Source organism: Loxodonta africana, chromosome 1 (genome assembly GCF_030014295.1).
Source record: "Loxodonta africana isolate mLoxAfr1 chromosome 1, mLoxAfr1.hap2, whole genome shotgun sequence".
Lineage (NCBI taxonomy): Eukaryota > Metazoa > Chordata > Mammalia > Proboscidea > Elephantidae > Loxodonta > Loxodonta africana.
Window position 1 is genome coordinate 133,282,337 of NC_087342.1, and position 22,579 is coordinate 133,304,915.

A 22,579-nucleotide genomic window follows, 5' to 3' on the forward strand; every position below is an offset into this window, starting at 1 on the left:
GGAGGTGGCCGGGCGGCCCCGAGCCTCGCCAGGGCCACCAAAACAAAGGCAGCATCCGGGGCTGGGTGGATGCAAACAACCATGAAAGACTGGGTTATCGGTCTCTCCGGCTCTGCTGCTGCTGCCGCCGCCGCTCCTCCTCCTCCTGCCGCCGCCGGGAGGGCTCCGCTGTGAGGGGGAAGCAGGGGCGCAGCTGCTGGGCGTGAATCCGAAAGGTGAGAGGCAGAGAGCAAGAGGAGGGGGCGGCAGGCCACGAAAATGTCCTCGGCAGTGGGGCCCCGCGGTCCTCGCCCACCCACGGTGCCTCCCCCCATGCAAGAGCTGCCGGACCTGAGCCACCTGACCGAGGAGGAGAGGAACATTATCATGGCAGTGATGGACCGACAGAAGGAAGAGGAGGAAAAAGAAGAAGCCATGCTCAAGTAAGCCGCCCCCAGCCGCGCCATTCGTGCCTTCGTGCCTCCATCCGTCCATTCACCACTCACTCACCCAACCCTCTCCGCTGAGTGTGGGGGAGGGGCAGGGAAGGTGCTGGGTGCGGGCGGAGGCGCCCGCTTTGGGGCAAGGGGCTCTGGGCTAGAGCTGGGAGGAGGTTATGGGGACAGGAGGAAGGATGGGATGTCACAGAGCGGGAGCCGAGGAACCGGGAGAAGATAGCTTGAGATTGGGGTGCACAGGAAGATTGGGTGGACAGGTGGTGGGATGTACAGAAGCTGAGAGTAGCTGATCCCACCCAAGTGTCAGGGCCCTAGGCTGGGAGCAGGTTAGGGGGCAGGGGATGAATATAATAAAGGGGAGGGGGGATGAAGAGATGCTGAGAACAGCTCTTCTTCTCTTCTTGGAGTTGTTTAGCAGGTGAGGGTTACCCCAGTGAAGGGTGCCAGTATTTATATAATAACAGCGCTTATTTTAGTGCTCATTTTGGTACTCATTCATCTCACAGATCAAGGTTGGGTCTTTTTTTGGGCAGTTGCCATCTTTGGTAGCCTGCCTCCCCAGCTTCTCTTCAACCTTTTATCCACAGTTTTCTACATGGAATACTTGTGTGAAGACAGATTTCCCTACCCATATACAATGCCATTGGCGAGGCAAAGTTTTTAATCATGGGACGAGCTGATGGGAATTCTGGCCTGAATAAAATAGAGGCTTCTTTTTCCTGGTTTCCAAGAGACCTCTGGGGCCTGCTCAGTTCCTGGTGGAAGCAGTATATAGGAGATTACATATTTGCAATCATCCCCTTATTTGGAGCCCATCAGTCCTTCAAGGGTTCTTTGTCTGGTGCCCCATTTTCCTGAGGATGGGGAGGGGATGAGGCTCATTTCTGGTAGTGCAGGAGTGTGTGAGACACTGTCCCTGCTGCTGCTTGCCTTAGTCTCAGACAAAACTGCTTACAAGGCACTGGCATAGAGAATGGGCTTTCCTTGCTCCTTAGCATCACCAGTAGAGTGAAGCTGAAGGGGACGTCAACTCTGCCTTCCCTTGGGAGATCTTCATGTATTCAGGAAAGTTTTCAACTCTGAGGCAGGGGAATTTAGAGTCCCTGACTGGGACTAATTCCTTGGTGGCCCCCTCTTAGGCCAGAAAGTGTATCTGGGGGAAGGGAATGGGCATGGTGAGCCAAAAGGAACCTGTTGCATCTGGAGTTAGCTGGTAGCAAAGAAGGTGCTGACAGAGAGCAGAGGTGACACCTGGCACTGAGCACACTCAGCACAGCCTCTCCCCTACCCCCAGGCTTACATCCTGAAAAGAGGATGCTGCCATGAAGGTTTCTCACACTTCCCCTCAGTGCAGCAATGCCTAAGAGGAGAGGAATGGAAGGAGGCTGCATTCACAGGCCTATCAGTCCCCAACCAGTGTAATTGCCACCCACATGGGGGAGGGGGCTATGGAGGGATACTGAGAGATGTGTTGGGTTACAGTAAATAGTGGAAATTTAGTCATTTCTTCCCTTTCATTGTAGACTCAGAAAGGGACCATTAACTCGGAAGGCCAGAGCTGTCCTGGCTCTATTAAGAGCAGCAGGTTTCTTTTTTTTCTCATCCTAAAACAAATACTTGAAGCCTACCGGCTTGAGAAAGGAGAACCTTCATTAATCTGCTGCTTTGTCCTTAGTGGAACAATGACATCCCTGGTGCTGCAGGCTTCCCCTCTTCTGAGATTGGAAGTAATGGATGGTGTCTGATGGTGCTGCTGTCTGTCTGTCTGGTTGTCAGTCTGTCTGTCCTCATTGGTTGCAGCCTCTGCTACCTGTCCTGGACACAGTGGTCAAGATGCACAGGTTTGCTCCTGCTCCTTTTGGTGTTCGCTGCAGACAGCAGGTGGATGGCAGTCTCCAGCAGCTAGTGGGAAATACAGTCTGCTGCTTGACAGAGTTCGGGTAGGAAGGAGAAGGCATAATGCAAGTAGTGGCCATCACGACTCTTCATTGGCTGTTTCAGCAATGGTGGAAAGTGAGGGATTTTAAGTAGGAGAGGGTGAGTTTTAGGTCAGAATCCCAAACCTGCTAATTGCCTGAGGACAGCAATTGTAAAATTGTAAGGTCGTCAGTTCAAATCTGCCAGGTGCTCCTTGGAAACTCTATGGGTTTTTTTTTTTTGTTATGGGTAAGGGTTTATGAGGACAAATAAAAATTAGGAGCACCATCTAACTGCTCATGTCTAAAACATCTTTTCCACTGCTGTTCCTATGACTGCTTTCTACTTACTTGCAAATATTGTTCCTTTATTGCAAGGATTCATGAAATATTGCAGCATGTGATACTGTTATACAACAGTCCTCTATAATTCCGGACCACAGCATTCACTTTATCAATCAGCCTCCTCTGCCTTGGTCTTTTGTGTGGTGGCAGATTGGTGAGTGTTTTAGAAACCCAGTTTGCTGCCATGTAAGCATGCGGTAGTGTCCACAAGTAGTGGAACAGTTCTGTACTTTTTTCCTGAGGACACTTATGTCTTAAAATATGGGGACCGTGGGAATTATACAGATGACATGTGGACTTAGTGACACATAGTCATAGGTGGTGGCTGTTTTCTAAACTTTGCATAAAAACAGGTTGGAATACAGGATGTTTTACATAAGGCTTTGAAGTATATGTTAAGTTAGAAATAAGTTTTTGTGGTAATGCTTGATCCATAGATCTCATATCTGTGAAATTATTTTCCAAGAGGTCCTATAAAGCTAAAGTTCTGGGAACAGAGCAATTAAACTTTAAATTCACTTTTGTTATCACTGCAGAATCATCACCTTGTACTAAGTACCATGCATGGTCTCTCTCTTTCTGATGTATAAAAATAGGCATTCATAAGGAGATGATAGAAAACTGGTAGAAGAATATGAAAAAGCAATATTAAAAACATTAAAATATGTATACTTTCATCATCCTTGATTGTAAATTACAACTTGAATTCTGTTTTGATAATGTCTTTAAATATATGTCAGTGGAAAAAATAATCAGGCTACTTTCATCTCAAGATTTTTAGAAAAAATTTATTTAAAATCATCATAAAAAGTAATTCATTTTGTTGACAAAGTGCACTAGTTTTTAAAATGTAAGAGAAATAGCTGACTCTTTAACGATTAATTTAGTGGTATGCAAATAAGAGGTATTTTCTTAATCTCATAGGGTTTTTGATGTGTGTGTGTGTGTGTTCTGGTGGCTTCTCTAAAACTAAGTTCCTCAATGAATACTCCTTCAAGTAACTGTTACCAGACACCATGAACCAATGTATTACATGGGTTAGAAATGGCATTACCTGGAACCTAAATCAGAGACAAATCTCATTAAATCCAAAATCTTATTCCTTTTTTTTTTAATAAAAGCTTCATAGGAGCTACGGAATAGTAAGGAAAAAAATAGAAGTAGAGAGTTGAATGGATGGTTTGAGGATGGGAGTTGAGAGCCATATTGGAATATTTAATAAAAATAGCTAACATTTATTGAATATTTACCTCATGTGCAGCCATTATTCTAAGTCATTAATTTAATGCCAAATAGTTTAACTATGCTCAAAAATATATGTTTACCTATTTTTGATATTTTAGTCAGAATCTGACTCTATAGCAATGTGTTTTTTATATGTTTATGTATTATGTATATATACACATATATGTATGTGTAATATCTTGTTTGATTCTTACAACAGCCTTTGCAGAAGGTAAGTCAGGTAATAACCAAAAAAACCAAACCCAGTGCCTTTGAGTCAATTCCGACTCATAGCAACCCTATAGGACAGAGTAGAACTGCCCCATAGAGTTTCCAAGGAGCACCTGGCAGATTCGAACTGCCGTCCCTTTGGTTAGCAGCTGTAGCACTTAACCACTACAGCACCAGGGTTTCCAAGTCAGGTAATATAACCCTCAAAACCTCATCTTACACTCAGGGTTCTAGTAATTTTCTTAGCTGGCTTACATAGCATGGCCCAGTCAGGATTCACACCCAGAATTTTTGTTCTAAATCCAAGTGTCTTCCCATACATTACATTGTCTTTGTACCAAGAGGAAGCTATCATTTCAGTACCTTTTCCTTAAATGAATTTCTGGTCTTTCCTCAGTGTCAGAGAAGTGACTTGGCAAGAGGTTAGGCTGATTCAGATCAGCTGCTGATTATAAGAATGCCTGGAACTTTACACTTACTCATTAATAGAGCTTCCTGTGGGTTGAGGGAAAGGGAATTGTCTCCAGTTAGAATATAATAAAAAGCATCATGGTATACTGGAAAGATCATTAACTTTGGAGCCAGGCATTTCTGTGTTCTAGTTCTAGCTCTGCTGCTTACTGTGTGAATGTGGGCAAGAAAATTTTATTGGAATTGCATGAGCTTCCATTTTTACTCTGAAATCTGCAACCCATGATGTTGGTTGATATATAAAAAGAGTACTGACTTTGGGCTTTTCATTCTCTTAGCGCTTAATTTTCAATCATCCATAGTGACCACTTTCCTAGTGAGAGAGGAGACAAGAAGTAGAAGGAGTAAGAGAATTATTGTAACTTCAGTTTTTCCTTCTCCTTTTTCTGCCTCCATCCAGCAATAGAGTTGTGGTGTATAATGTATCCATAAGGCTCAATATGAGAGACCACAGTTAGTAACTTGGGAAAGAGGGAAAAGTAGACAAAGGAAACTGGTAAGGTTGAAGATGGAGTCCATGTGTATACAAGTTTTATATATTTTTTGGGGATTTGCAAAGATTCTCATGTTTTACATCCCGAAATATTCTATCACATTGCTTAGGTAGGGATGAGTGAAAAGGAAAAGGGCAAGTAGTAAAGAGAAAGAGGGCTAAAACAGGAGCAGATATCCATCTGTTGCAAGTTGCTGTATTAAGTAGAAAGACCAGGAGAGAAATCTTAATATTCACTCAGGGTCTAGTCTTCACACCATTAACCATAAACTTGGGGAAAACCCCTGAACTCTGTTGGAGTTTTCCGCTTTCATAAAAACAAACTATCTTAGTTAATGTGCATGCCCAGCGTTGAGTTGCCATAAAGGAAATATAGAAAAGGGAAACCTGAAAAATGAGCAACATGAGGAGTTATTAAAGAGAATGGAAGGCAAGATGTATAATCGTCCATTCATGTTTTTGTAAACCTGTCTTGACTTTTAATTTGAATGAATTTCTTCTTATCCAGAAGTAAGGAAGCTTACTATGGTTTAAGTAAATAGATGAGTAAGTTAAAAGCAGAACATGGAAACCAGTGTGGACTGTATGTGCTGTCGCTTACTTGAATAATAAAAGCACAACATCTTGGAGGTGCAATTTGCCTAACTTGTTAAATGGGGAGAGTGATTTATGTTAAACTTGGTGTCATGAACTTCCTGGAAAAGATACCAAATATGAATTACTGAAATAATATTATTATTTTCCTACACTTGTAATAAGAAGATGGACGAAGTTGCTGTACCATGGATTATAACGGCCATTGTGTTTCATCCTATTTATCTTTATATGCTATTTTATATTTTTTAAACAACTTTTTACATTTGGTGCTGTGATGTAGATTGGGTATTTTGCTGACAAGTAAATGTTGGCCCCCAGGTTGAGGTAAATATGCCTGAGGCATAGCACAGAGTAATAGTATCCAGAGCCCATCTACATTGACTCCAAATCTTTAGTGTTCTTTAAGTCTTTTTAAGAGTACATCAAGCTGTGGTTATTGTGGTTTGTTTGCCTCATTTATTGGGTGAGGAGATTAACATTTATTGAGTTCCTACTATGCATCAGACATTGGGCTGGATGCTTACATATTTTATTCTGCCCGTGTTCACTTCTTGATGAGAAGTCCATCCTGCCAGTTTTTTGTTAGTTTTCTAATATTAGTGAATTCACCAGAACTATTTTTTTTTATCTAGGTACTTTCCTTACCCTTTGCCCATGACCTTTGACCCTGGAAGTCCAGAGAACAAAACTTTAAAAGAACTAGAGAATAACTTCATCTGGCTGGTGGCAATTTCGACCCTTTCCCAAGTGCTCCTATTGGCCTTCTCTGGTTCTGGCCACATGTGACTTACTACCCCTGTATGTGCCTGGGGCTTTTCTGATCTTCCGGTGCTTTTGTTTACACTATCCCCTAATATGTTAGCATTTTCCCACTATTCTTCTCCACTGTGAGGTTGTCTCTTCTCCCTACCATTGTTCTGAATTTTATTTATTAGGTAGGCTGTTTCTAATAAGGTATCATGTGATATTAAATACAACAATAAGACTATTAGGTGTTAGAATTGGGTCAGGCAGTGGGCTGTTTGGGTAGAATAGAGGGAGTGTGCTTACAGCCTCATGCTGACTTCATTCCTACCGTTTAAAAACTGTTTTGGTCAAAAAGGAAGGTCAGCATCGGATAGTTGGACAGAGCAGCGGACTAGATCCTGGTCTTAATATTATCACTTCGTATAGGTTTGAACATCAACATGTTACTTAACCCATGTGAGCCTCAGTTTCTTCATGTGTAAAGTGGAATTTTTAATGCCTGCCCTTTTGAACTTATTAGACCTTAAGAGAGCAGAGGCAACTTTGAACTGCAAATTGCTATACCAGAGTAAGGTGCCATTTTTATCTTTACTCTTTAAAACCATAGAAGAACCCCAAGATTATCTTTTCCCTGTGGTTATTATAGGTACTGGGGGTCCTGTGGAAATGGGAACTTGTGTAAGGACCCATCCATGCTCTCATAATAGAATGCACTGTGGCCAGGGCTGACGCTACTGGTGTGAGAATTTTCCTTCTGCTGGCAATGAATTATAAGGAAAAATACGACTCCAGGGCTTAGTCTGAAGTTATATTTACCTTTCTTCTTTCTCATCAAATGGCCTGTAAATGTTTTTAGAAAGAACCTTGGGGGCTTAATGGTTAAGTGCTTGACTACTAACCAAAACCCACCAGCCGCTCCATGGGAGAAAGATATGACAGTCTGCTTCCATAAAGATTATAGCCTTGGAAACCCTATGGGGCAGCTCTACTCTGTCCTATAGGGTCGCTGTGAGTTGTAATCGACTAGACAGCAATGGGTTTTAACTGCTTTTAGCACAAAAAGCAAAGTGGGCAAAATGATAAAGTTCGAAATAGCTAAAAGGTAACGCTATTTCAAAATAAGAAGAGAAACTAGCTTTAAATTGATTCCTTCATCTTTTACTAGAAGAAAATTTGGAGAAACAGACTTATGAGTGTAGTATCACTGGATATAATAAATTATTCACTTTCAGAGTTAGCTTGTCAAGTAGTAGTTTCTCTTTCATCTCTGTGAAATTAGATGACGTCGTAGGCTGTATGTGTTTAAAACTTTTTTAAGATTCTCTACTGGATGTCTGAGGTATTCTGCATGTATATTCCCATACTTTTTATGTCAGGTTTATGTACATTTGTTTTAATCTAGGTCAGTTTTCCATAGATGACAAGAGGCGAATATACTGCAAAATTAACTTAGGGTACTACTAACTTTGGTTTTTTGGTTTTATTGCTGTTTTGTGAAAATATCTGTACACATGAATGTTTACTTAAAGACAAAATAGAGTTGTTTAAATAGAAGGTGACTGCACAAGTTGGTTTGCCCAGGACAGTACCTATTTATGTCTTTTTTTTTTTTTTTTCCTAATAATTGCTTACATTTATTTATTTTATTTTTATTTTTTTATTAACTTTTATTGAGCTTCAAGTGGACGTTTACAAATCAAGTCAGACTGTCAGATATAAGTTTATATACACCTTACTCCGTACTCCCACTTGCCCTCCCCCTAATGAGTCAGCCCTTCTAGTCTCTCCTTTCGTGACAATTTTGCCAGCTTCCAATTCTCTCTATCCTCCCATCCCCCCTCCAGACAGGAGATGCCAACACAGTCTCAAGTGTCTACCTGATATAATTAGCTCGCTCTTCATCAGCATCTCTCTCCTACCCACTGCCCAGTCCCTTTCATGTCTGATGAGTTGTCTTCGGGAATGGTTCCTGTCCTGGGCCAACAGAAGGTTTGGGGACCATGACTGCCGGGATTCCTCTAGTCTCAGTCAGACCATTAAGTTTGGTCTTTTTATGAGAATTTGCGGTCTGCATCCCACTGATCTCCTGCTCCCTCAGGGGTTCTCTGCTGTGCTCCCTGTCAGGGCAGTCATCGATTGTGGCCAGGCACCAACTAGTTCTTCTGGTCTCAGGATGATGTAGGTCTCTGGTTCATGTGGCCCTTTCTGTCTCTTGGTCTCTTAGTTATCGTGTGACCTTGGTGTTCTTCATTCTCCTTTCATCCAGGTGGGTTGAGACCAATGGATGCATCTTAGATGGCTGCTTGTTAGCATTTAAGACCCCAAATGCCATATTTCAAAGTGGGATGCAGAATGTTTTCATAATAGAATTGTTTTGCAAATTGACTTAGAAGTCCCCTTAAACCATGGTCCCCAAACCCCTGCCCTTGCTCCGCTGACCTTTGAAGCATTCATTTTATCCTGGAAACTTCTTTGCTTTTGGTCCAGTCCAGTTGAGCTGACCTTCCATGTATTGAGTATTGTCCTTCCCTTCACCTAAAGCAGTTCTTATCTACTAACTAATCAGTAAACTATTTATGTCTTTTATCTTGCTATAATTATGAGTAGTACCTCTTTCTCATTTACATTTCAGTCTTAATGATAAATTTTATGTTCTTTATAAGTCTTGCTTCTTCTGCCTCAAATTATTTATTTAAAGCTTTAGAAAACTAAGCAAGTAACAGCCATAAGATATATCTTAGTAGGAAATGCAGCAAGTTGTAGACATAGAATCCTGTGATTTGTTGTTTGGTAGGCGGAAATGCTTTTGCTGAGAATTTTCTTTTATGGAGTCTCAGTGCAAGGCTACTTCTTATAATAAAGTTGAATTTGAGATTTGACAACATTTTTCAAATGATGGTAGCTATGAATTGCAACTGCGTGTACAGGATGCTCTTTATGAAAATTCTCCTTTGGACCTTACAAAAGAGCACCCTGTAGTTGAGAGAAGACATCTCTAATTTACGAGAATTCATTTAAATAGGTTTTAGAATGTAATATATTGATAACTCCTCAGAAGTTTAGATAGTAAAATAAGCTCATATTCTAGAAAGCAATTTCATTCTATTTGTAAATAAATTATGTGATTGATTAAAATATTTGCTATTTTAAAGAAGCATAATGAAACAGATATCTTCATGTAATATAGAGGATAATACTACTTGTAATTTACATATTATTAAATATATATATTTTGGTATCTTTGTCATTATGTCAGGTAATTATTGTCTGGAAGATGCTATTTATATAGAGAAGGTACATGAATTGAAAAGCATTTTAAGTATCTGCGCCATCATATAAATGTCTTTCACTGTTTGCTGTTGTTAGGTGCCGTCAGTTTCATAGAGACCCTGTGTATGATAAAATGAAACACTGTCTGGTCCCCACGCCATCCTCACAATCATTGCTATGTTTGAGCCCATTTTTGCAGCTGTTGTGTCAGTCCATCTCCTTCAGGGTCTTTCTCTGTTTTGCTGATCCTCTAATTTACTAGGCATAGTGTCCTTCTCCAGGTAGTGGTCCCTCCTGATAACATGTCCAAAGTATGTGAGACGTAGTTAGTCCATCCTTTTTTCTAAGGAGCGTTCTGCCCGTACTTCTTCCAAGATAGATTTGTTCATTCTTCTTGCAGTCCGTGATATATTAATATTCTTTGCCAATACCATAATTCAAATACATTAGTTCTTCTTCAGTCTTCCTTAGTCATTGTCCAGCCTTTGCATGAATATGAGGCGATTGAAAATAGCATGGCTTGGGTTAGGCACACCTTAGTCCTAAAGGTGACATCTTTGTTTTTAACAATTTGAAAAGGTCTCTTGGAGCAGATTTGCCCAGTGCAATGTATCTTTTGATTTCTTGACTGCTTCCATGGGCGTTGATTGTGGATCCAAGTAAAGTGAAATCCTTGATATCTTATTCGTAATTTGTTATGATCCACACAGTCAAATGCTTTTGCATAGTCAGAAAACACAGGTACACATCTTACTGGTATTCTCTGCTTTCAGCCAACATCCATCTGATATCAGCAGTGATATCCCTCGTTCCACGTCCTCTTCTGAATTCGGGTTGAATTTCTGGCGGTTCCTGTTGATGTACTGCTGCAACCACTTTTGAATTATCTTCAGCAAAATTTTACTTGTGTGTGAGATCAGTGATATTGTTCAATAATTTTCATATTCTGCTGGATCACTTTTCTTTGGAATGGGTACAAATATGGATCTCTTTCAGTTGTTTGGCCAGGTAGCTGTCTTCCAAATTTCTTGGCATAGATCAGTGGGCACTTCTAGCATCGCATCTGTTTGTTGAAACATTTCAGTTGGTATTCCATCAATTCCTGGAGGCTTATTTTTGCCAATGCCTTCAGTGCAGCTTGGACTTCTTCCTTCAATACCATCAGTTCCTGATCATATATACTACCTCCTGAAATGGTTGAACATTGGCCAATTCTTTTTGGTACAGTGAATATGTATTCCTTCCATCTTCTTTTGATGCTTTCTGCATCATTCAATATTTGCCCAGAGGATCCTTCAATATTGCAGCTTGAGCCTTGAATTTTTTCTTTAGTTCTTTCAGCTTGAGAAATGCTGAGCATGTTCTTCCCTTTTGGTTTTCTAACTCCAGGTCTTTGCACATTTCATTGTAATACTTTGTCTTCCCAAGCCGCCCTTTTAAATCTTCAGTTCAACTATTTTACTTCTCTTCTTCCTTTTGATTTAGCCACTTGATGTTCAAGAGCAAGTTTCAGAGATTCTTCTGACATCCATTTTGGTCTTTTCTTTCTTTTCTGTCTTTTTAACGATCTTTTGTTTTCTTCATGTATAATGTCCTTGATGTCATCCTGTAGCTCATCTGGTCTTCGGTCATTAGTGTACAGTGCGTCAGATCTCTTCTTGAGATAGTCTCCAGATTCAGGTGGGATATACTCATGGTCGTATTTGGTTCTTGTGAACTTGTTTTAATTTTCTTCAGCTTGAACTTAAACTTGCATATGAGCAGTTGTTGGTCTGTACCACAGTCAGCCCCAGGCCTTATTCTAACTGATGATATTGAGCTTCTCCATTGTCTTTTTGCACACATATAGTCTGCTTGATTCCTGTGTGTTCCATCCAGTGAGGTCCACGTGTATAGTTGCTGTTTATGTTCTTGAGAAAAGATATTTGCAGTGAATAAGTCGCTGGTCTAACAAAATTCTATCATGTGATCTCCTGCATTGTTTCTGTCACCAAGGCCATATTTTCCACCTACAGATCCTTTTTCTTTGTTTCCAACTTTGGCATTCCAATCACCAGTAATTATCAGTGCATCTTGGTTGCATGTTTGATCAATTTCACACTGCAAAAGTTGGTAAAAATCTTCAGTTTGGTCATCTTTGGCATTAGTGGTTGGTGCATAAATTTGAATAATAGTCATATTAACTCGTCCTCCTTGTAGGTATGTGGATATTATCTTATCACTGACAGTTTTATACTTCAAGATAGATCTTGAAATGTTCTTTTTGACCTTGAATGCAATGCCGTCCCTCTTCGATTTGTCATTCCCGACATAGTAGACCATATGATTGTCTGATTCAAAATGGCCAATAGCAGTCCATTTCAGCATACTAATGCCTATGATATCAATCTTTATGCATTCCATTTTTAATGATTTTCAATTTCCCTAGATTCATACTTCATGCATTCCTTGTTCTGATTATTAATGGATGTTTGCAGCTATTTCTTCTCATTTCGAGTTATGCCATATCAGCAAATGAAGGTCCTGAAAGCTTTACTCCATCCACGTTATTAGCATTGACTCTAAGGAGACAGTTATTTTCCAGTGTTATTTTGAGTGCCGTCCAGCCTGAGGGGCTCATCTTCTGGCACTATATCAGGCAGTGTTCCACTGCTGTTCATAAAATTTTCCCTGGCCAATTTTTTTTAGATTGCCGGATCCTTCTTTGTAGTCTGTCTTCGCCGTCACCTGTTTTGTCAGTTTCTCATACTGTGGTGGCTTGGGTGTTGCTGTAATGCTGGAAGCTGTGCTACCTATATTTCAAATACATCAGGTTCACCCATGGTGGACAGTTTTCAGAGGAGGTTGTAGACTAAGACAGACTAGGAAGAAGGACCTGGTGATCTGCTTCTAAAAAAAAATTACACTGTTTAACGTCTTTTAGTGGATTCTCATGTATAATATGCACGTTATAGTAGTAGTTACCGATGGTGTCTTTTAACTGCATTTGCTAGGCATTTTGTAGTCAATTTGATTAGTTTCCTACTTTATATTACTATACTCAAAGTATTATTGATGGTTATTTAAACAGTACATATTTCAGGAATATTGTTATTTTAAAATTGTCAGTTATTGGTCCACAAAGATTCGATGTGGGCCACATCATTGTTTTTGCCATTTTAAACACAGCTCTGAACAAATGCAATGAGAAACTGTTCATTAGGGTAGCTACCTGTTTTATTTTCAATTTACATGGTTTACATTTTTTAAAAATTAGGCAGATTGTATATCAAGTATCTAAGGAATATATAAATCAAATTATCAGGTTTCTTTAAACACAAGGCAGTATATATCCAAATTTAGAAGTTCTATCCAGGTCAGAAAGATTACTTAGCGTATTGGTAGAAAGAGATGAAAACAAAAGTAACCAAATGGCTTTTCATTTTTATATTTCACACAGCTTAACAGATTTATCTTCCTTAGCTATTCCCGTATCGTAATATATTGGAGCTTAAGTCTTCTTTCCTCAACTTCCCCGCCCCCCGGGAAAAATGGATATGTTTTATACCCTCATTATTTAAATGAAAGGATATTGAAAAGAGCTAACTCACTTATTTTAGGTGTTAAATTTTTGGTAAGAGCAAAAATTATGAATGAATTCTACAGTGAAATTAGTCTTGATGACCATGGCTATTTTCATAGCCATGTAATTTGGAAAAATACAGTACAGTTTTCTTACATTTAGTTTGGATATTTCAATTTACAAATATCTGTGTAACCTAGGCCAAATCTACATATTGTAACCTGGAGTTAAAACTTGATACTAGTTTGAAAAAAATACTATAATCTGAGTCTTATTCTAGACACAAACATTAGAAAGGGATCCCACAGTATTTGGAGCTCCAAATGCCTGTTAAGTGGAACTATGGTTGGTAATTAGTCGAGTGGTTATCTAGCCTCTGCTTTCCATATACACAGCATAGTTGAAGAGGCTAGGATGTCCACACGCAACAAAAAGTACGGTCCCAGGCCACAAGAAGGACATCATTTACCTGATAAGTGTCAATTCTAAAAACGGTGATATATATACTTTGGGAAAACACTAAATAGAAAGCAGTACAAAATAGTGAATATTTAAGCGCCCAAACGAGCAGCCATTATAAACAGAGCTGAGAAACTTTTTTGAAGCTCTCTCTTGTCTTTACTTCTGTAATTCCACCTCCTCCTGATTTGGTTTCTGCTATCCTGAATGCCCCTGTTCAGTCTTCTTGTCGCTCTCAAATGTTATCGAGTAGAATTGCTCCATAGAGTCTTCTTGGGTGTAATATTTATGGAAGCAGGTTGCCGGGCCTTTCTTCCTGGGTGCGGCTGGGTGGGTTTGAATCCCCAACATTTTGGTTATTAAAACCAAACCCGTTGCCATCGAGTTGATTTCAACCCATAGTGACCCAATTGGTTAGTAGTCAAGTACAAAGTGTTGCTCTACCTGGGGACCTTTAGATGTCCTATACCACCCAAACCCACTCAAATATATTATGATGCGATACGAACTTCTTGATTTTCTGCCAGAACAAAATGTTTCCTCTGTATTTCTTGTCTTTGTGGGTGGCATCACTGTTGCAGCTCACCATTATCAAACCCTACAGATTCAATCGTCTTAGGTTCCTTTGAATTTCTTCTTTGTTTTCCAGTTCTGCTGCTATGACCTTTTTTTTTTTTTCAAATGAAATGTCTCACATATTTATTAGTGTACTTAATCACTTAATGTGGAAACATAAAAAAAAAAAGGAAGAAACCACAATTTCCTGACTCATGTTCCAATTGTATAGATCACAGCAGAATTTCCAACTTGATACGCTAAAATGCTACCAGATTGCTAGGGGGAAGGCCGTGTTCCATCACATGTGCGACTCCTTACAGACCCAGCTTGGTTCTTCTCCAATGTCTCCTCTTGGAGTTGTACCTGATTTTATTACCAGTTTTCATTCGAATCCAATGGGGAATGGGGCGATTCTGCTTTTGTTTCTTGGCCAGGTATCTCTTGATCCTGAAGGTCTTATGAGAAGACATGGCGAGGAAGGCCGGTGGCCGCACACACCCCAACGGCAGAGAAAAAGCAAAAGAGCTGCTATGACCTTTTTATAGGTGGTTGTCACTACTCACCTGGGTGCTCGCATACCCTCCTGATTCCTTTCCCTGCCACCAGCCTGGCCTTCCCACATTTGAAGTCCACGCTGCTATCAGAAGAATCTTTTCAAAATTCATCTCATCAGGCCCTTTCAATGAAACTCTTTTGCTTTCAGTGTAAAGTTGAAGTGTCCTGCTTACTGTTTGCTTCCACTGGTCCATGCGCACCTACTGCCATGGCCTTACTGAACTAGTTCTGAAGGTGCCATTGCTGCTTCACAACTTGGTGACCCCAAGGTACTTTTCCTCTGTCAGAAATTTCCTGTATAACTGAAGTAATTTTTACCTAGACTTTCAAATTAGCTCAAGTGATGCCTCATTTGATAACGTGTTCTCAGACTTCACAGATCAATTTTGATATTTGTATTCTGTGCACATCTTTTTCATGACCTTTTTCACTGGACATTCTTCCCACAGTGTAGCGTAAGGTGCTGAGAACATGGTCATTCTTATTCGTATCCCTCATATAAGCACAGTGCCTGGAACATAATATATGCTGAATGTTTTTTTTTTTAACTGTGTATAAATGAATGAATAGATTCAGAAGATATGAACTGAAGGAGTCATCTAAGGCTGCTGGGTGGATTAATAGGGCGAGGGTAGGTGGATGGCTTGAGATAGTTATTCTAACCATGGGAATTCTGTCAGCAAAGACATGAAAGCAGGAATAAGCTGAGTATTTTGGCTATTGAGAAAACCAGGCTGACAAGAACTTACCAGTAGAATATGTTGGATATTGGACGTTACAAGGAGAAACTAAAATATAGTTTTCTGGTCTGTTTTGCTTTTGATTTATCATTCATGGCTTTTTACCATGTTGATGTTGTTAGGTGCCATCAAGGTCCTTTTCGACTCATAGTGACCCCATGTAATAGAGTAGGACTGCCCCATAGGGTTTTCTAGGCTGTAATGTTTAAGGAAGCCGATTACCAGCTCTTTCTTCTGTAGAGTGGCTGGTGAGTTGGAACCGCCAACTGTTCGGTTAGCAGCCGAGTGCTTAACCGTTGTACCATTAAGGTTCCTTATTCATGGCTTTTCAAATGACAACACTTTAAAGGTGATTGAACACCAATAAATAGTACATTTAAAAAGGTAATCCTTTTGGACAGACACACATGCTTAACTGAAACATTTTTTTTTTTAATTAAAACGTCATCAACTTCAGGAACAGTTGAAAGCGTATATGTTTTCTGACTTGATATTTAGAGTTAGATCAGGTGCATGTGACCATAAAGTATATCACATTGTATTGATTATATTTCTCAATTAAAAAGAAAACAAACAAAAAATCCTAAAGCACCAGCTAAGTCATCCTCGGGAGCCAAACTCCTTGGAGGCAGGTATCTTACATTAGTCATCTCTGTATTTCTATAACCCAGCCCTATGGCTGGTACATAATAGGGCCTCTGTGAGTGTTGGTTGAACTAATTGGACAGTCTGTGTGCCCAGCACATAGAAGCACTGGTCTTTGACATCTCACAGCTGGATCGAGTTGAGATGTGAACTGGAGCTTAGAGACCATCTAGTCAAGAGCTGGCAAACAGTCAACACTCAGCCGCTTTCCTGTACTAGAGCAGTGTCACTAATAAGTGGTGGATGCCTCAGAATCTTTCTCAACATAGTGCTCCAAGCCATCAACTGATGAGAGTTGGCAATCAAGGTAAAACATTCTAGCCACTGAAGACGTATTCTAACTCTAATTTTAAAAAGAGGAAACCAAGGCTCAAAGACTCTCTAAGATTTTCGTAATTAATTAATGAGAGAGTTAGGTATAAGACTCTAGGGCTTTTATCTCCTAGTCCAGTGTTTTTTCCACTGTTAAACTTTCTCTGCATGGTTCCATTTTAACTACCAACAAATTGGAACAATTACATTTTTTTCAGTTCTGGTTTGATTTGCCTACTCTATAAATTGCACCCTGTTATAGGAAACTCCAAAGGAACCTGTAATTATTTTGTTGATTTTAAGTTTGGTTACATTGAGTATTATTTGAAATAAGTGGATCATTGCCAGGGAATAAGAAATATTTTATTTAGAGATTGCCTTTGCATTATATGTTGCAATTATATTTAAGCCGTATCAAATGTGATAGTTTTATTTTTAATTTTAATACCTCTCTGAAAGATACGTTTCCAGTAGGCGACAAGTTGTGACTCCAGATAGCTTTTTCTACTATGCTTTTGCATTACGTACACATTAAAATCACTTTTTTTTTTATTTAACTTTGAAAAGTCAGTTGGATTTTTTTCATTGTGGGAAGAAGAACTTTCCTTGGTCCTTCCTCATTTTGAAGTTTACTATCCACTAGACAGTTGGTCACTTATCCAAGGATTAGTGGTGGGAAGGGAATGGCTATTCACTGTGCCGAAATAATTAGAGATTTACACACATATATCCGTGAACTAATGTCTACGTTCACACATATTCACTCTGACCTCAACTGTGCACCCACACAAATGATCATCTACACCCATGCCCCTGAAAAATTGAAACAGTCCTTCTCTGAAGTATTTTTAAGTATCTGCCTTATAAAAGTTACATGATCTAGACATGCCTTGCATCATGCTGAATAAAAGAAGTCAGATGCAAAAAGTGAAGACAGTGAGTCCTCTATGTGAAGTTCTAGGATAGGTAAAGCTAATCGATGATGATAGATATCAGATTGGTGGTTGCTTCTGTGGTGTTTGGGGTAGAGGATTTACTAGAGACAGACGGGAGGGAAATTTCTGGAAGGATGAAAATGTATATTTTTATAGAGCTCTAATTAGACATGTATTCATTTATCAAAACTGATCACACATACACTTAAGATCTATACATTTCACTGTATGTAAATTATATTATTTTTTAAAAAAGAATTCTACTGAGACTTCAAATATGCTGAGAACTGAAAAATAGCTACTGGATTTAGGAACATGGAGATCACTGGTGACTTTAGAAAAAGCTTTTTCTGTGAAGCGATGGGGCCAGGAGCTAGATTGGAGTCCTTAGATTGAAAGTAAGTTGAATAAATACATATACTTAGTATGGGCACATCTTTCAAGAAATCTGGCAAATGAGGAAAGAGGATAAGGGGATAACTAGAAGGAAATGAGAGGTCTAATGGTGGCTTCTTTTAAATAGAATTTAAATGGAATAAAATTAAGAGTGTTTTAAAGTCAGTGGAAAGAATACAGTGAAGAACATGGTTTTAAAAAAAGAGAAAGGGTATAAGTTGTTACTGGGAAGATAAGGGAACTTCTGTCTGCTGGTTTCTCTTTCTTCTGTAAGAGGTGGATCATCTGAGAGTGAGTGGAGTTGGAGATTAGAGGTTGAGGAAGAAAGTTTTAAATGGTGGAGGTGGAAAGTGGGAGTGTGGGTTTGCCAGAGAGTCAGATGATAATTGGTCTACAGAGGTAACCATGTTGGGCCATGTACAAGACGGATCAATAGACAAAGATATGCAGGTGAGGGAGGCCTTTTGACCCGTGAGACACCAAAAGAAGAGTCTTTGTTCTTGACCTTCCAGGCTGAGTCATTGTGAGGCCTGGTAGAACATTTTTTTTCCCCCTGTGTTATCTTGATCTGAGCTAATTTGAGTAGGTTCCTGTTTCTCACCCAAAAGAATCCTAATTAGAACCTTGTCATCATTCATTTTTCTGCATATTAGAGTTAGACTAAGTCTGCATCTTGAGTTTTCATATTGAGAAAAAAAGGCCATGATCAATTCAATAATTAATACATACATTCTTGTGTGTTTGTACATATGTATATATGCAGAAGAATGTATTAATTATTAAATACATGTGTGTGTGTATGTATATATATGTATATATACATACACACGCACACTCATAGAATCTCCATAAATTAGTACTCTATCATCAAGGTAAATTGTCCATCTCCTTTTCATATACGTCTTTGGTCTACTCAGTTTATGCTTCTGTCCCCTCTTCTAGGTTGCCCTATTTGCTTTTAACTTGAAAGCATTTAGGGATACACAATAGAGCATGACACAATTTCCTTCAGATCCTTTACCACAAAGGACATCTGGTACCCACAGTGTGATAGGAAACACTCTGACCATATTATTTTGACTTGTCTCCCAAACTCATGGTAGGAGAGTAATTTAGATTTTTTTTTACAGATCCATGAGAAACCACCTATGAGAAGGAGATTATTGTGCAGGAAGTTTATTAGGGAGTGTTTTCTAGATCAACATCTGTGCAGGAAGGGAAGAAAACAGGATGAAAGAAGGAGAAGTTGGGCTGAAGGGTAAGCACGATAAGGCCTCTGCCAGCTCCTTGGGAGCCCTGATACTCTTAGTGGTCATATCTTCACATTGACGAGCCACTGAATTTAGGCCACCTGGGGAATAGGACATGACCTTGGGAGAGGTGGCGCTCTTCAGCTGAGGGCAATTTCTGGGGTGGTGGGGGGAAGGGAGGTTGACAGCTGAGAGCATGTCCAGCAAATGGAGGAATAAGCCTCCCTAGTCCTGAAAAGGGGGTCTGGATGGCTTAGCATTGTATCCACTACATGATTTTAGTTTTTTTTAAAAAAAAAAAACCTTTGGAAAAATTAAATATTTCTTAACTGCTTAAAAATTAAAGGAAGTTACAGGTTAAGTATTAAGTCAGTATAATAAGCATAAACTTAAGACTTGCTAACAAAATTGAATGTTTAAGTCAATTGCTAGGAGTGTCCAAATTTAGGCACCTCTTGGGGATTGACAAAATGCACCCAAAACTTAAATTATAAACATATCTGTAGAAGAATACTTGTAAATAAATGCCTGGGAGGCAATTGATTGTGGAAGGTAGTGACTTGGAAACTCATTTATCTGTCTCATCTACATTTAACTTGAAAGATTCCTTTTCATGAAACCTTTAGCTCTAAAAGATTTCTTCCCACCAGTTTCTTGTAAGCAAGACAATCTATCTGGAACTTCAAGCAGTATTCAAGATACACAATAACGGGATTTTAATTCAGTGACACAGGATTTGGGGCAACTATGGCATTTGGTCCTTGGAAACGCTTGTCCCTCTGTTTATGCCATTGTTTCCAAAATAATCCTCACGTTTTCCCTTGGACTGTGTGCCTGCCTTAAACATTAAACTCTGAAAACTCTCAGAAGGAAAATATAAGAAAAGAGAGCAGTACATTTTAGAAGATCTATTTAGTAATTCTGTCTAAATATGTCCATTAAATTAAAAGTACTTATTTGTCAGAAAAATTAATGCAGACAGCTTCCACATCTTAGTGGATTAACACAATAAAACTTTATTTTTCACTTACACAAAATTTGATATGGGTTGGGTGGCCTTCTTCCTTCTTGAAGCAGTGATCTCTGGACATGTGGCCTCAACAACAGAACAGAGGGATGGACGAGGAGGAAATACCATGCATCACTACTGTTCTTGGGCCATTGGCAACTGTAAGAGAGGAAGGAGAATATAGGGGAGCACATGGAGTGTCTAGTGAGCACTAATTTCAGAAATTTAAGGTGAAATAATTTGAGTAAGTATTCTGTAATTCAGCCACCTATTAATTCATGAATCTCCCGTTATCTTTCTATTTCAAAATGGAGATAGTCTACGCTTCTGATATTGGAAGACTTAACTCATCGAAGATAGAAATTAATACTTAGACACATGGAATTTGAGTCAGAAGAGGTGTTAGCATCCAGACCAGTGGTTTTCACATCGTATCTAATGAAGTTGTCCTGGGGCTTTGGGGACTAAGGTTGACTGGACAAGGAGAAGGCATGGTGGACAAGGCTCTAGCCTAGCACTTAGGCTCTGTACTGCTGCTTCATTCCTTTATCTATTTTATATTTTGCAATTTGGGTATTTTATTTGGAAAAAAAAAATGAGTTCTTCAGCAAAAGGAAATATCTAAAAACTGCTCATCTATTCCAATACTTTCCTTTTATAGCTAAGGCATGTTTATTTATCCACTCAACAATATATTTTGAGCACTTGGTATGTAGCAGGCCCTGAGTTAGGCTGTGGGATCAGAGTCCCTGTCCTCCTAGATTTTATACTCTGGGGTGTGCTAGAGAGGTCCAGTGACTTCACCAGCATCAGAATATGATCTAGACCCAGTTTCCCTAATTCTTAGTCTTGGCTTAAGTTACCATAAGATAGTTAACTGAGCATATTCTGAAGACATCTAGAATATCCTGGTATGGAAATGATTATGTGGGAAGTATCTACACTTCACACTGACAATGGCTTCTGTCTTGGAGAAAGAGCACAAACCTCTTTGACGTTATCTAAGTCCAAAATATGGGCATTTTTAGACTTACCTTCTTATTCACTTCTAATTTCTAATTGACCACCAAATAGTGTCTGTCGCTTTCTCTGAGAGTACAGTATGTTTATTTTACAACAAAGCATTATCATCAACAAATAACCTTTGTACTTATACAAAAAGTACTGATATGCACACCTACCTATTCTCGCTCTGACTTTTTGAGGTCAGTATAAGGCTATTGCTACTATCCCTACTTCACAGAAAAGAAAACAGAGAAAAAATGATTTAGGTTAAGGTCACACAGCACAAGTAGTAAATGTTCCATGAAGCTGGGAAATCAACTTAACTCATTACAACCAAACTCGCGAAGGCAGGTAATGACCAAGAGTTTCTCTAATACACACTTTTACTATTAGTAGTATTAATAGTTAATATGCAATGCAGGAACCGTGGTGGTGCCTCTGTCTGTGGATTTCAGAACCAAAGAGGCCTGGACTTGAATCCAGGGTTTCACCACTTAACTGTGTGATCGTGATTAAGTCACTTAACTCCTCAGTTGTCTGTCTCATCTGTGAAATGGGGTAAGTGGGAGAAGTAAGTGAGATAACAATAGTTATATAATGCATTTAGCACTTTTTCCTCAAACATAGGCAACATTAACAGATTTTGTCTATAATATTATTGTTTTAAGGTAGTATGAATATAAATAGTACTACGCACCCAATATTCACATCTCTTTGAGTATAAAGATAGGTGCATCTATGCTTTGTGAGCACCGTTCCAGCGCGAAAGTACAGTGCTTGCTGTGTTGATACTCTATAAAGGAATTTGGAATCACAATTAGAGCTTTGCTTCTTACATTGTGCTAAGCCAGAATACTCTTATTCATTGTAGTGCTTTCAGCACAATGCAGTTACCTGAGCTTTGGGAACACACAGAAGTTGGGTGTTTTTTGTTGAGCTAGGGTAATAGCCCTTATTTTAGCAGCACTTTAGAATAGATTTACTCTGTGTTATGCTTACAGATTTAGTTCTTCACTTTTGTTGTTTAGCTGAGGAAACATTTTGGCCCCCCGATTGTATAGGGATTTACATACATAATTCATATGGCCTATATTCTATGGAAAAGAATATCTTATCTTGAGTTTGTAACATGGAGGCATACCTCCAACTGGGGATATTGAAACTCTTTGTACAGGAATACTTTATTTAAAAAAATGAGCAGATTTCCATGTTGAATCTACTTAGCATTTCTGAGTAAGTGTTCATAATAAATGCTGAATGAAATGTACAAAATGCCTCTTCAAAAATACTAGATGTAAAGCTAATGTGGACTTCCATCAGGTAAACAGTTGACATGCAGAATTAAAAATCTGTTGCTGTCGAGTCGATTCCAACTCGTAGCGACCCTATAATGACAGAGACTGGTGGATTTGAATGGCTGAC

At 39.2% G+C, this 22,579-nt stretch overlaps 2 protein-coding genes across 4 annotated transcripts in view; one reads left to right on the plus strand and one right to left on the minus strand.

The window, feature by feature from the left end:
- Positions 1 to 258: 258 nt before the first annotated feature.
- RIMS1 (regulating synaptic membrane exocytosis 1) overlaps positions 259 to 22,579 on the plus strand; it is a 475,999-nt gene continuing 453,678 nt past the window's right edge. For all 3 annotated transcript variants that reach the window (XM_003404398.3, XM_064287937.1, XM_064287943.1), the window contains exon 1: positions 259 to 422. In XM_003404398.3, coding sequence (XP_003404446.2) covers positions 259 to 422 — 164 coding nt within the window. The remainder of the gene's footprint in view (positions 423 to 22,579) is intronic.
- LOC100660729 (large ribosomal subunit protein eL39-like) lies at positions 14,556 to 14,825 on the minus strand. Its single transcript, XM_064267071.1, has one exon. The coding sequence runs from the start codon at positions 14,778 to 14,780 to the stop codon at positions 14,625 to 14,627; it is 156 nt and encodes a 51-aa protein (XP_064123141.1). The 5' UTR covers positions 14,781 to 14,825; the 3' UTR covers positions 14,556 to 14,624.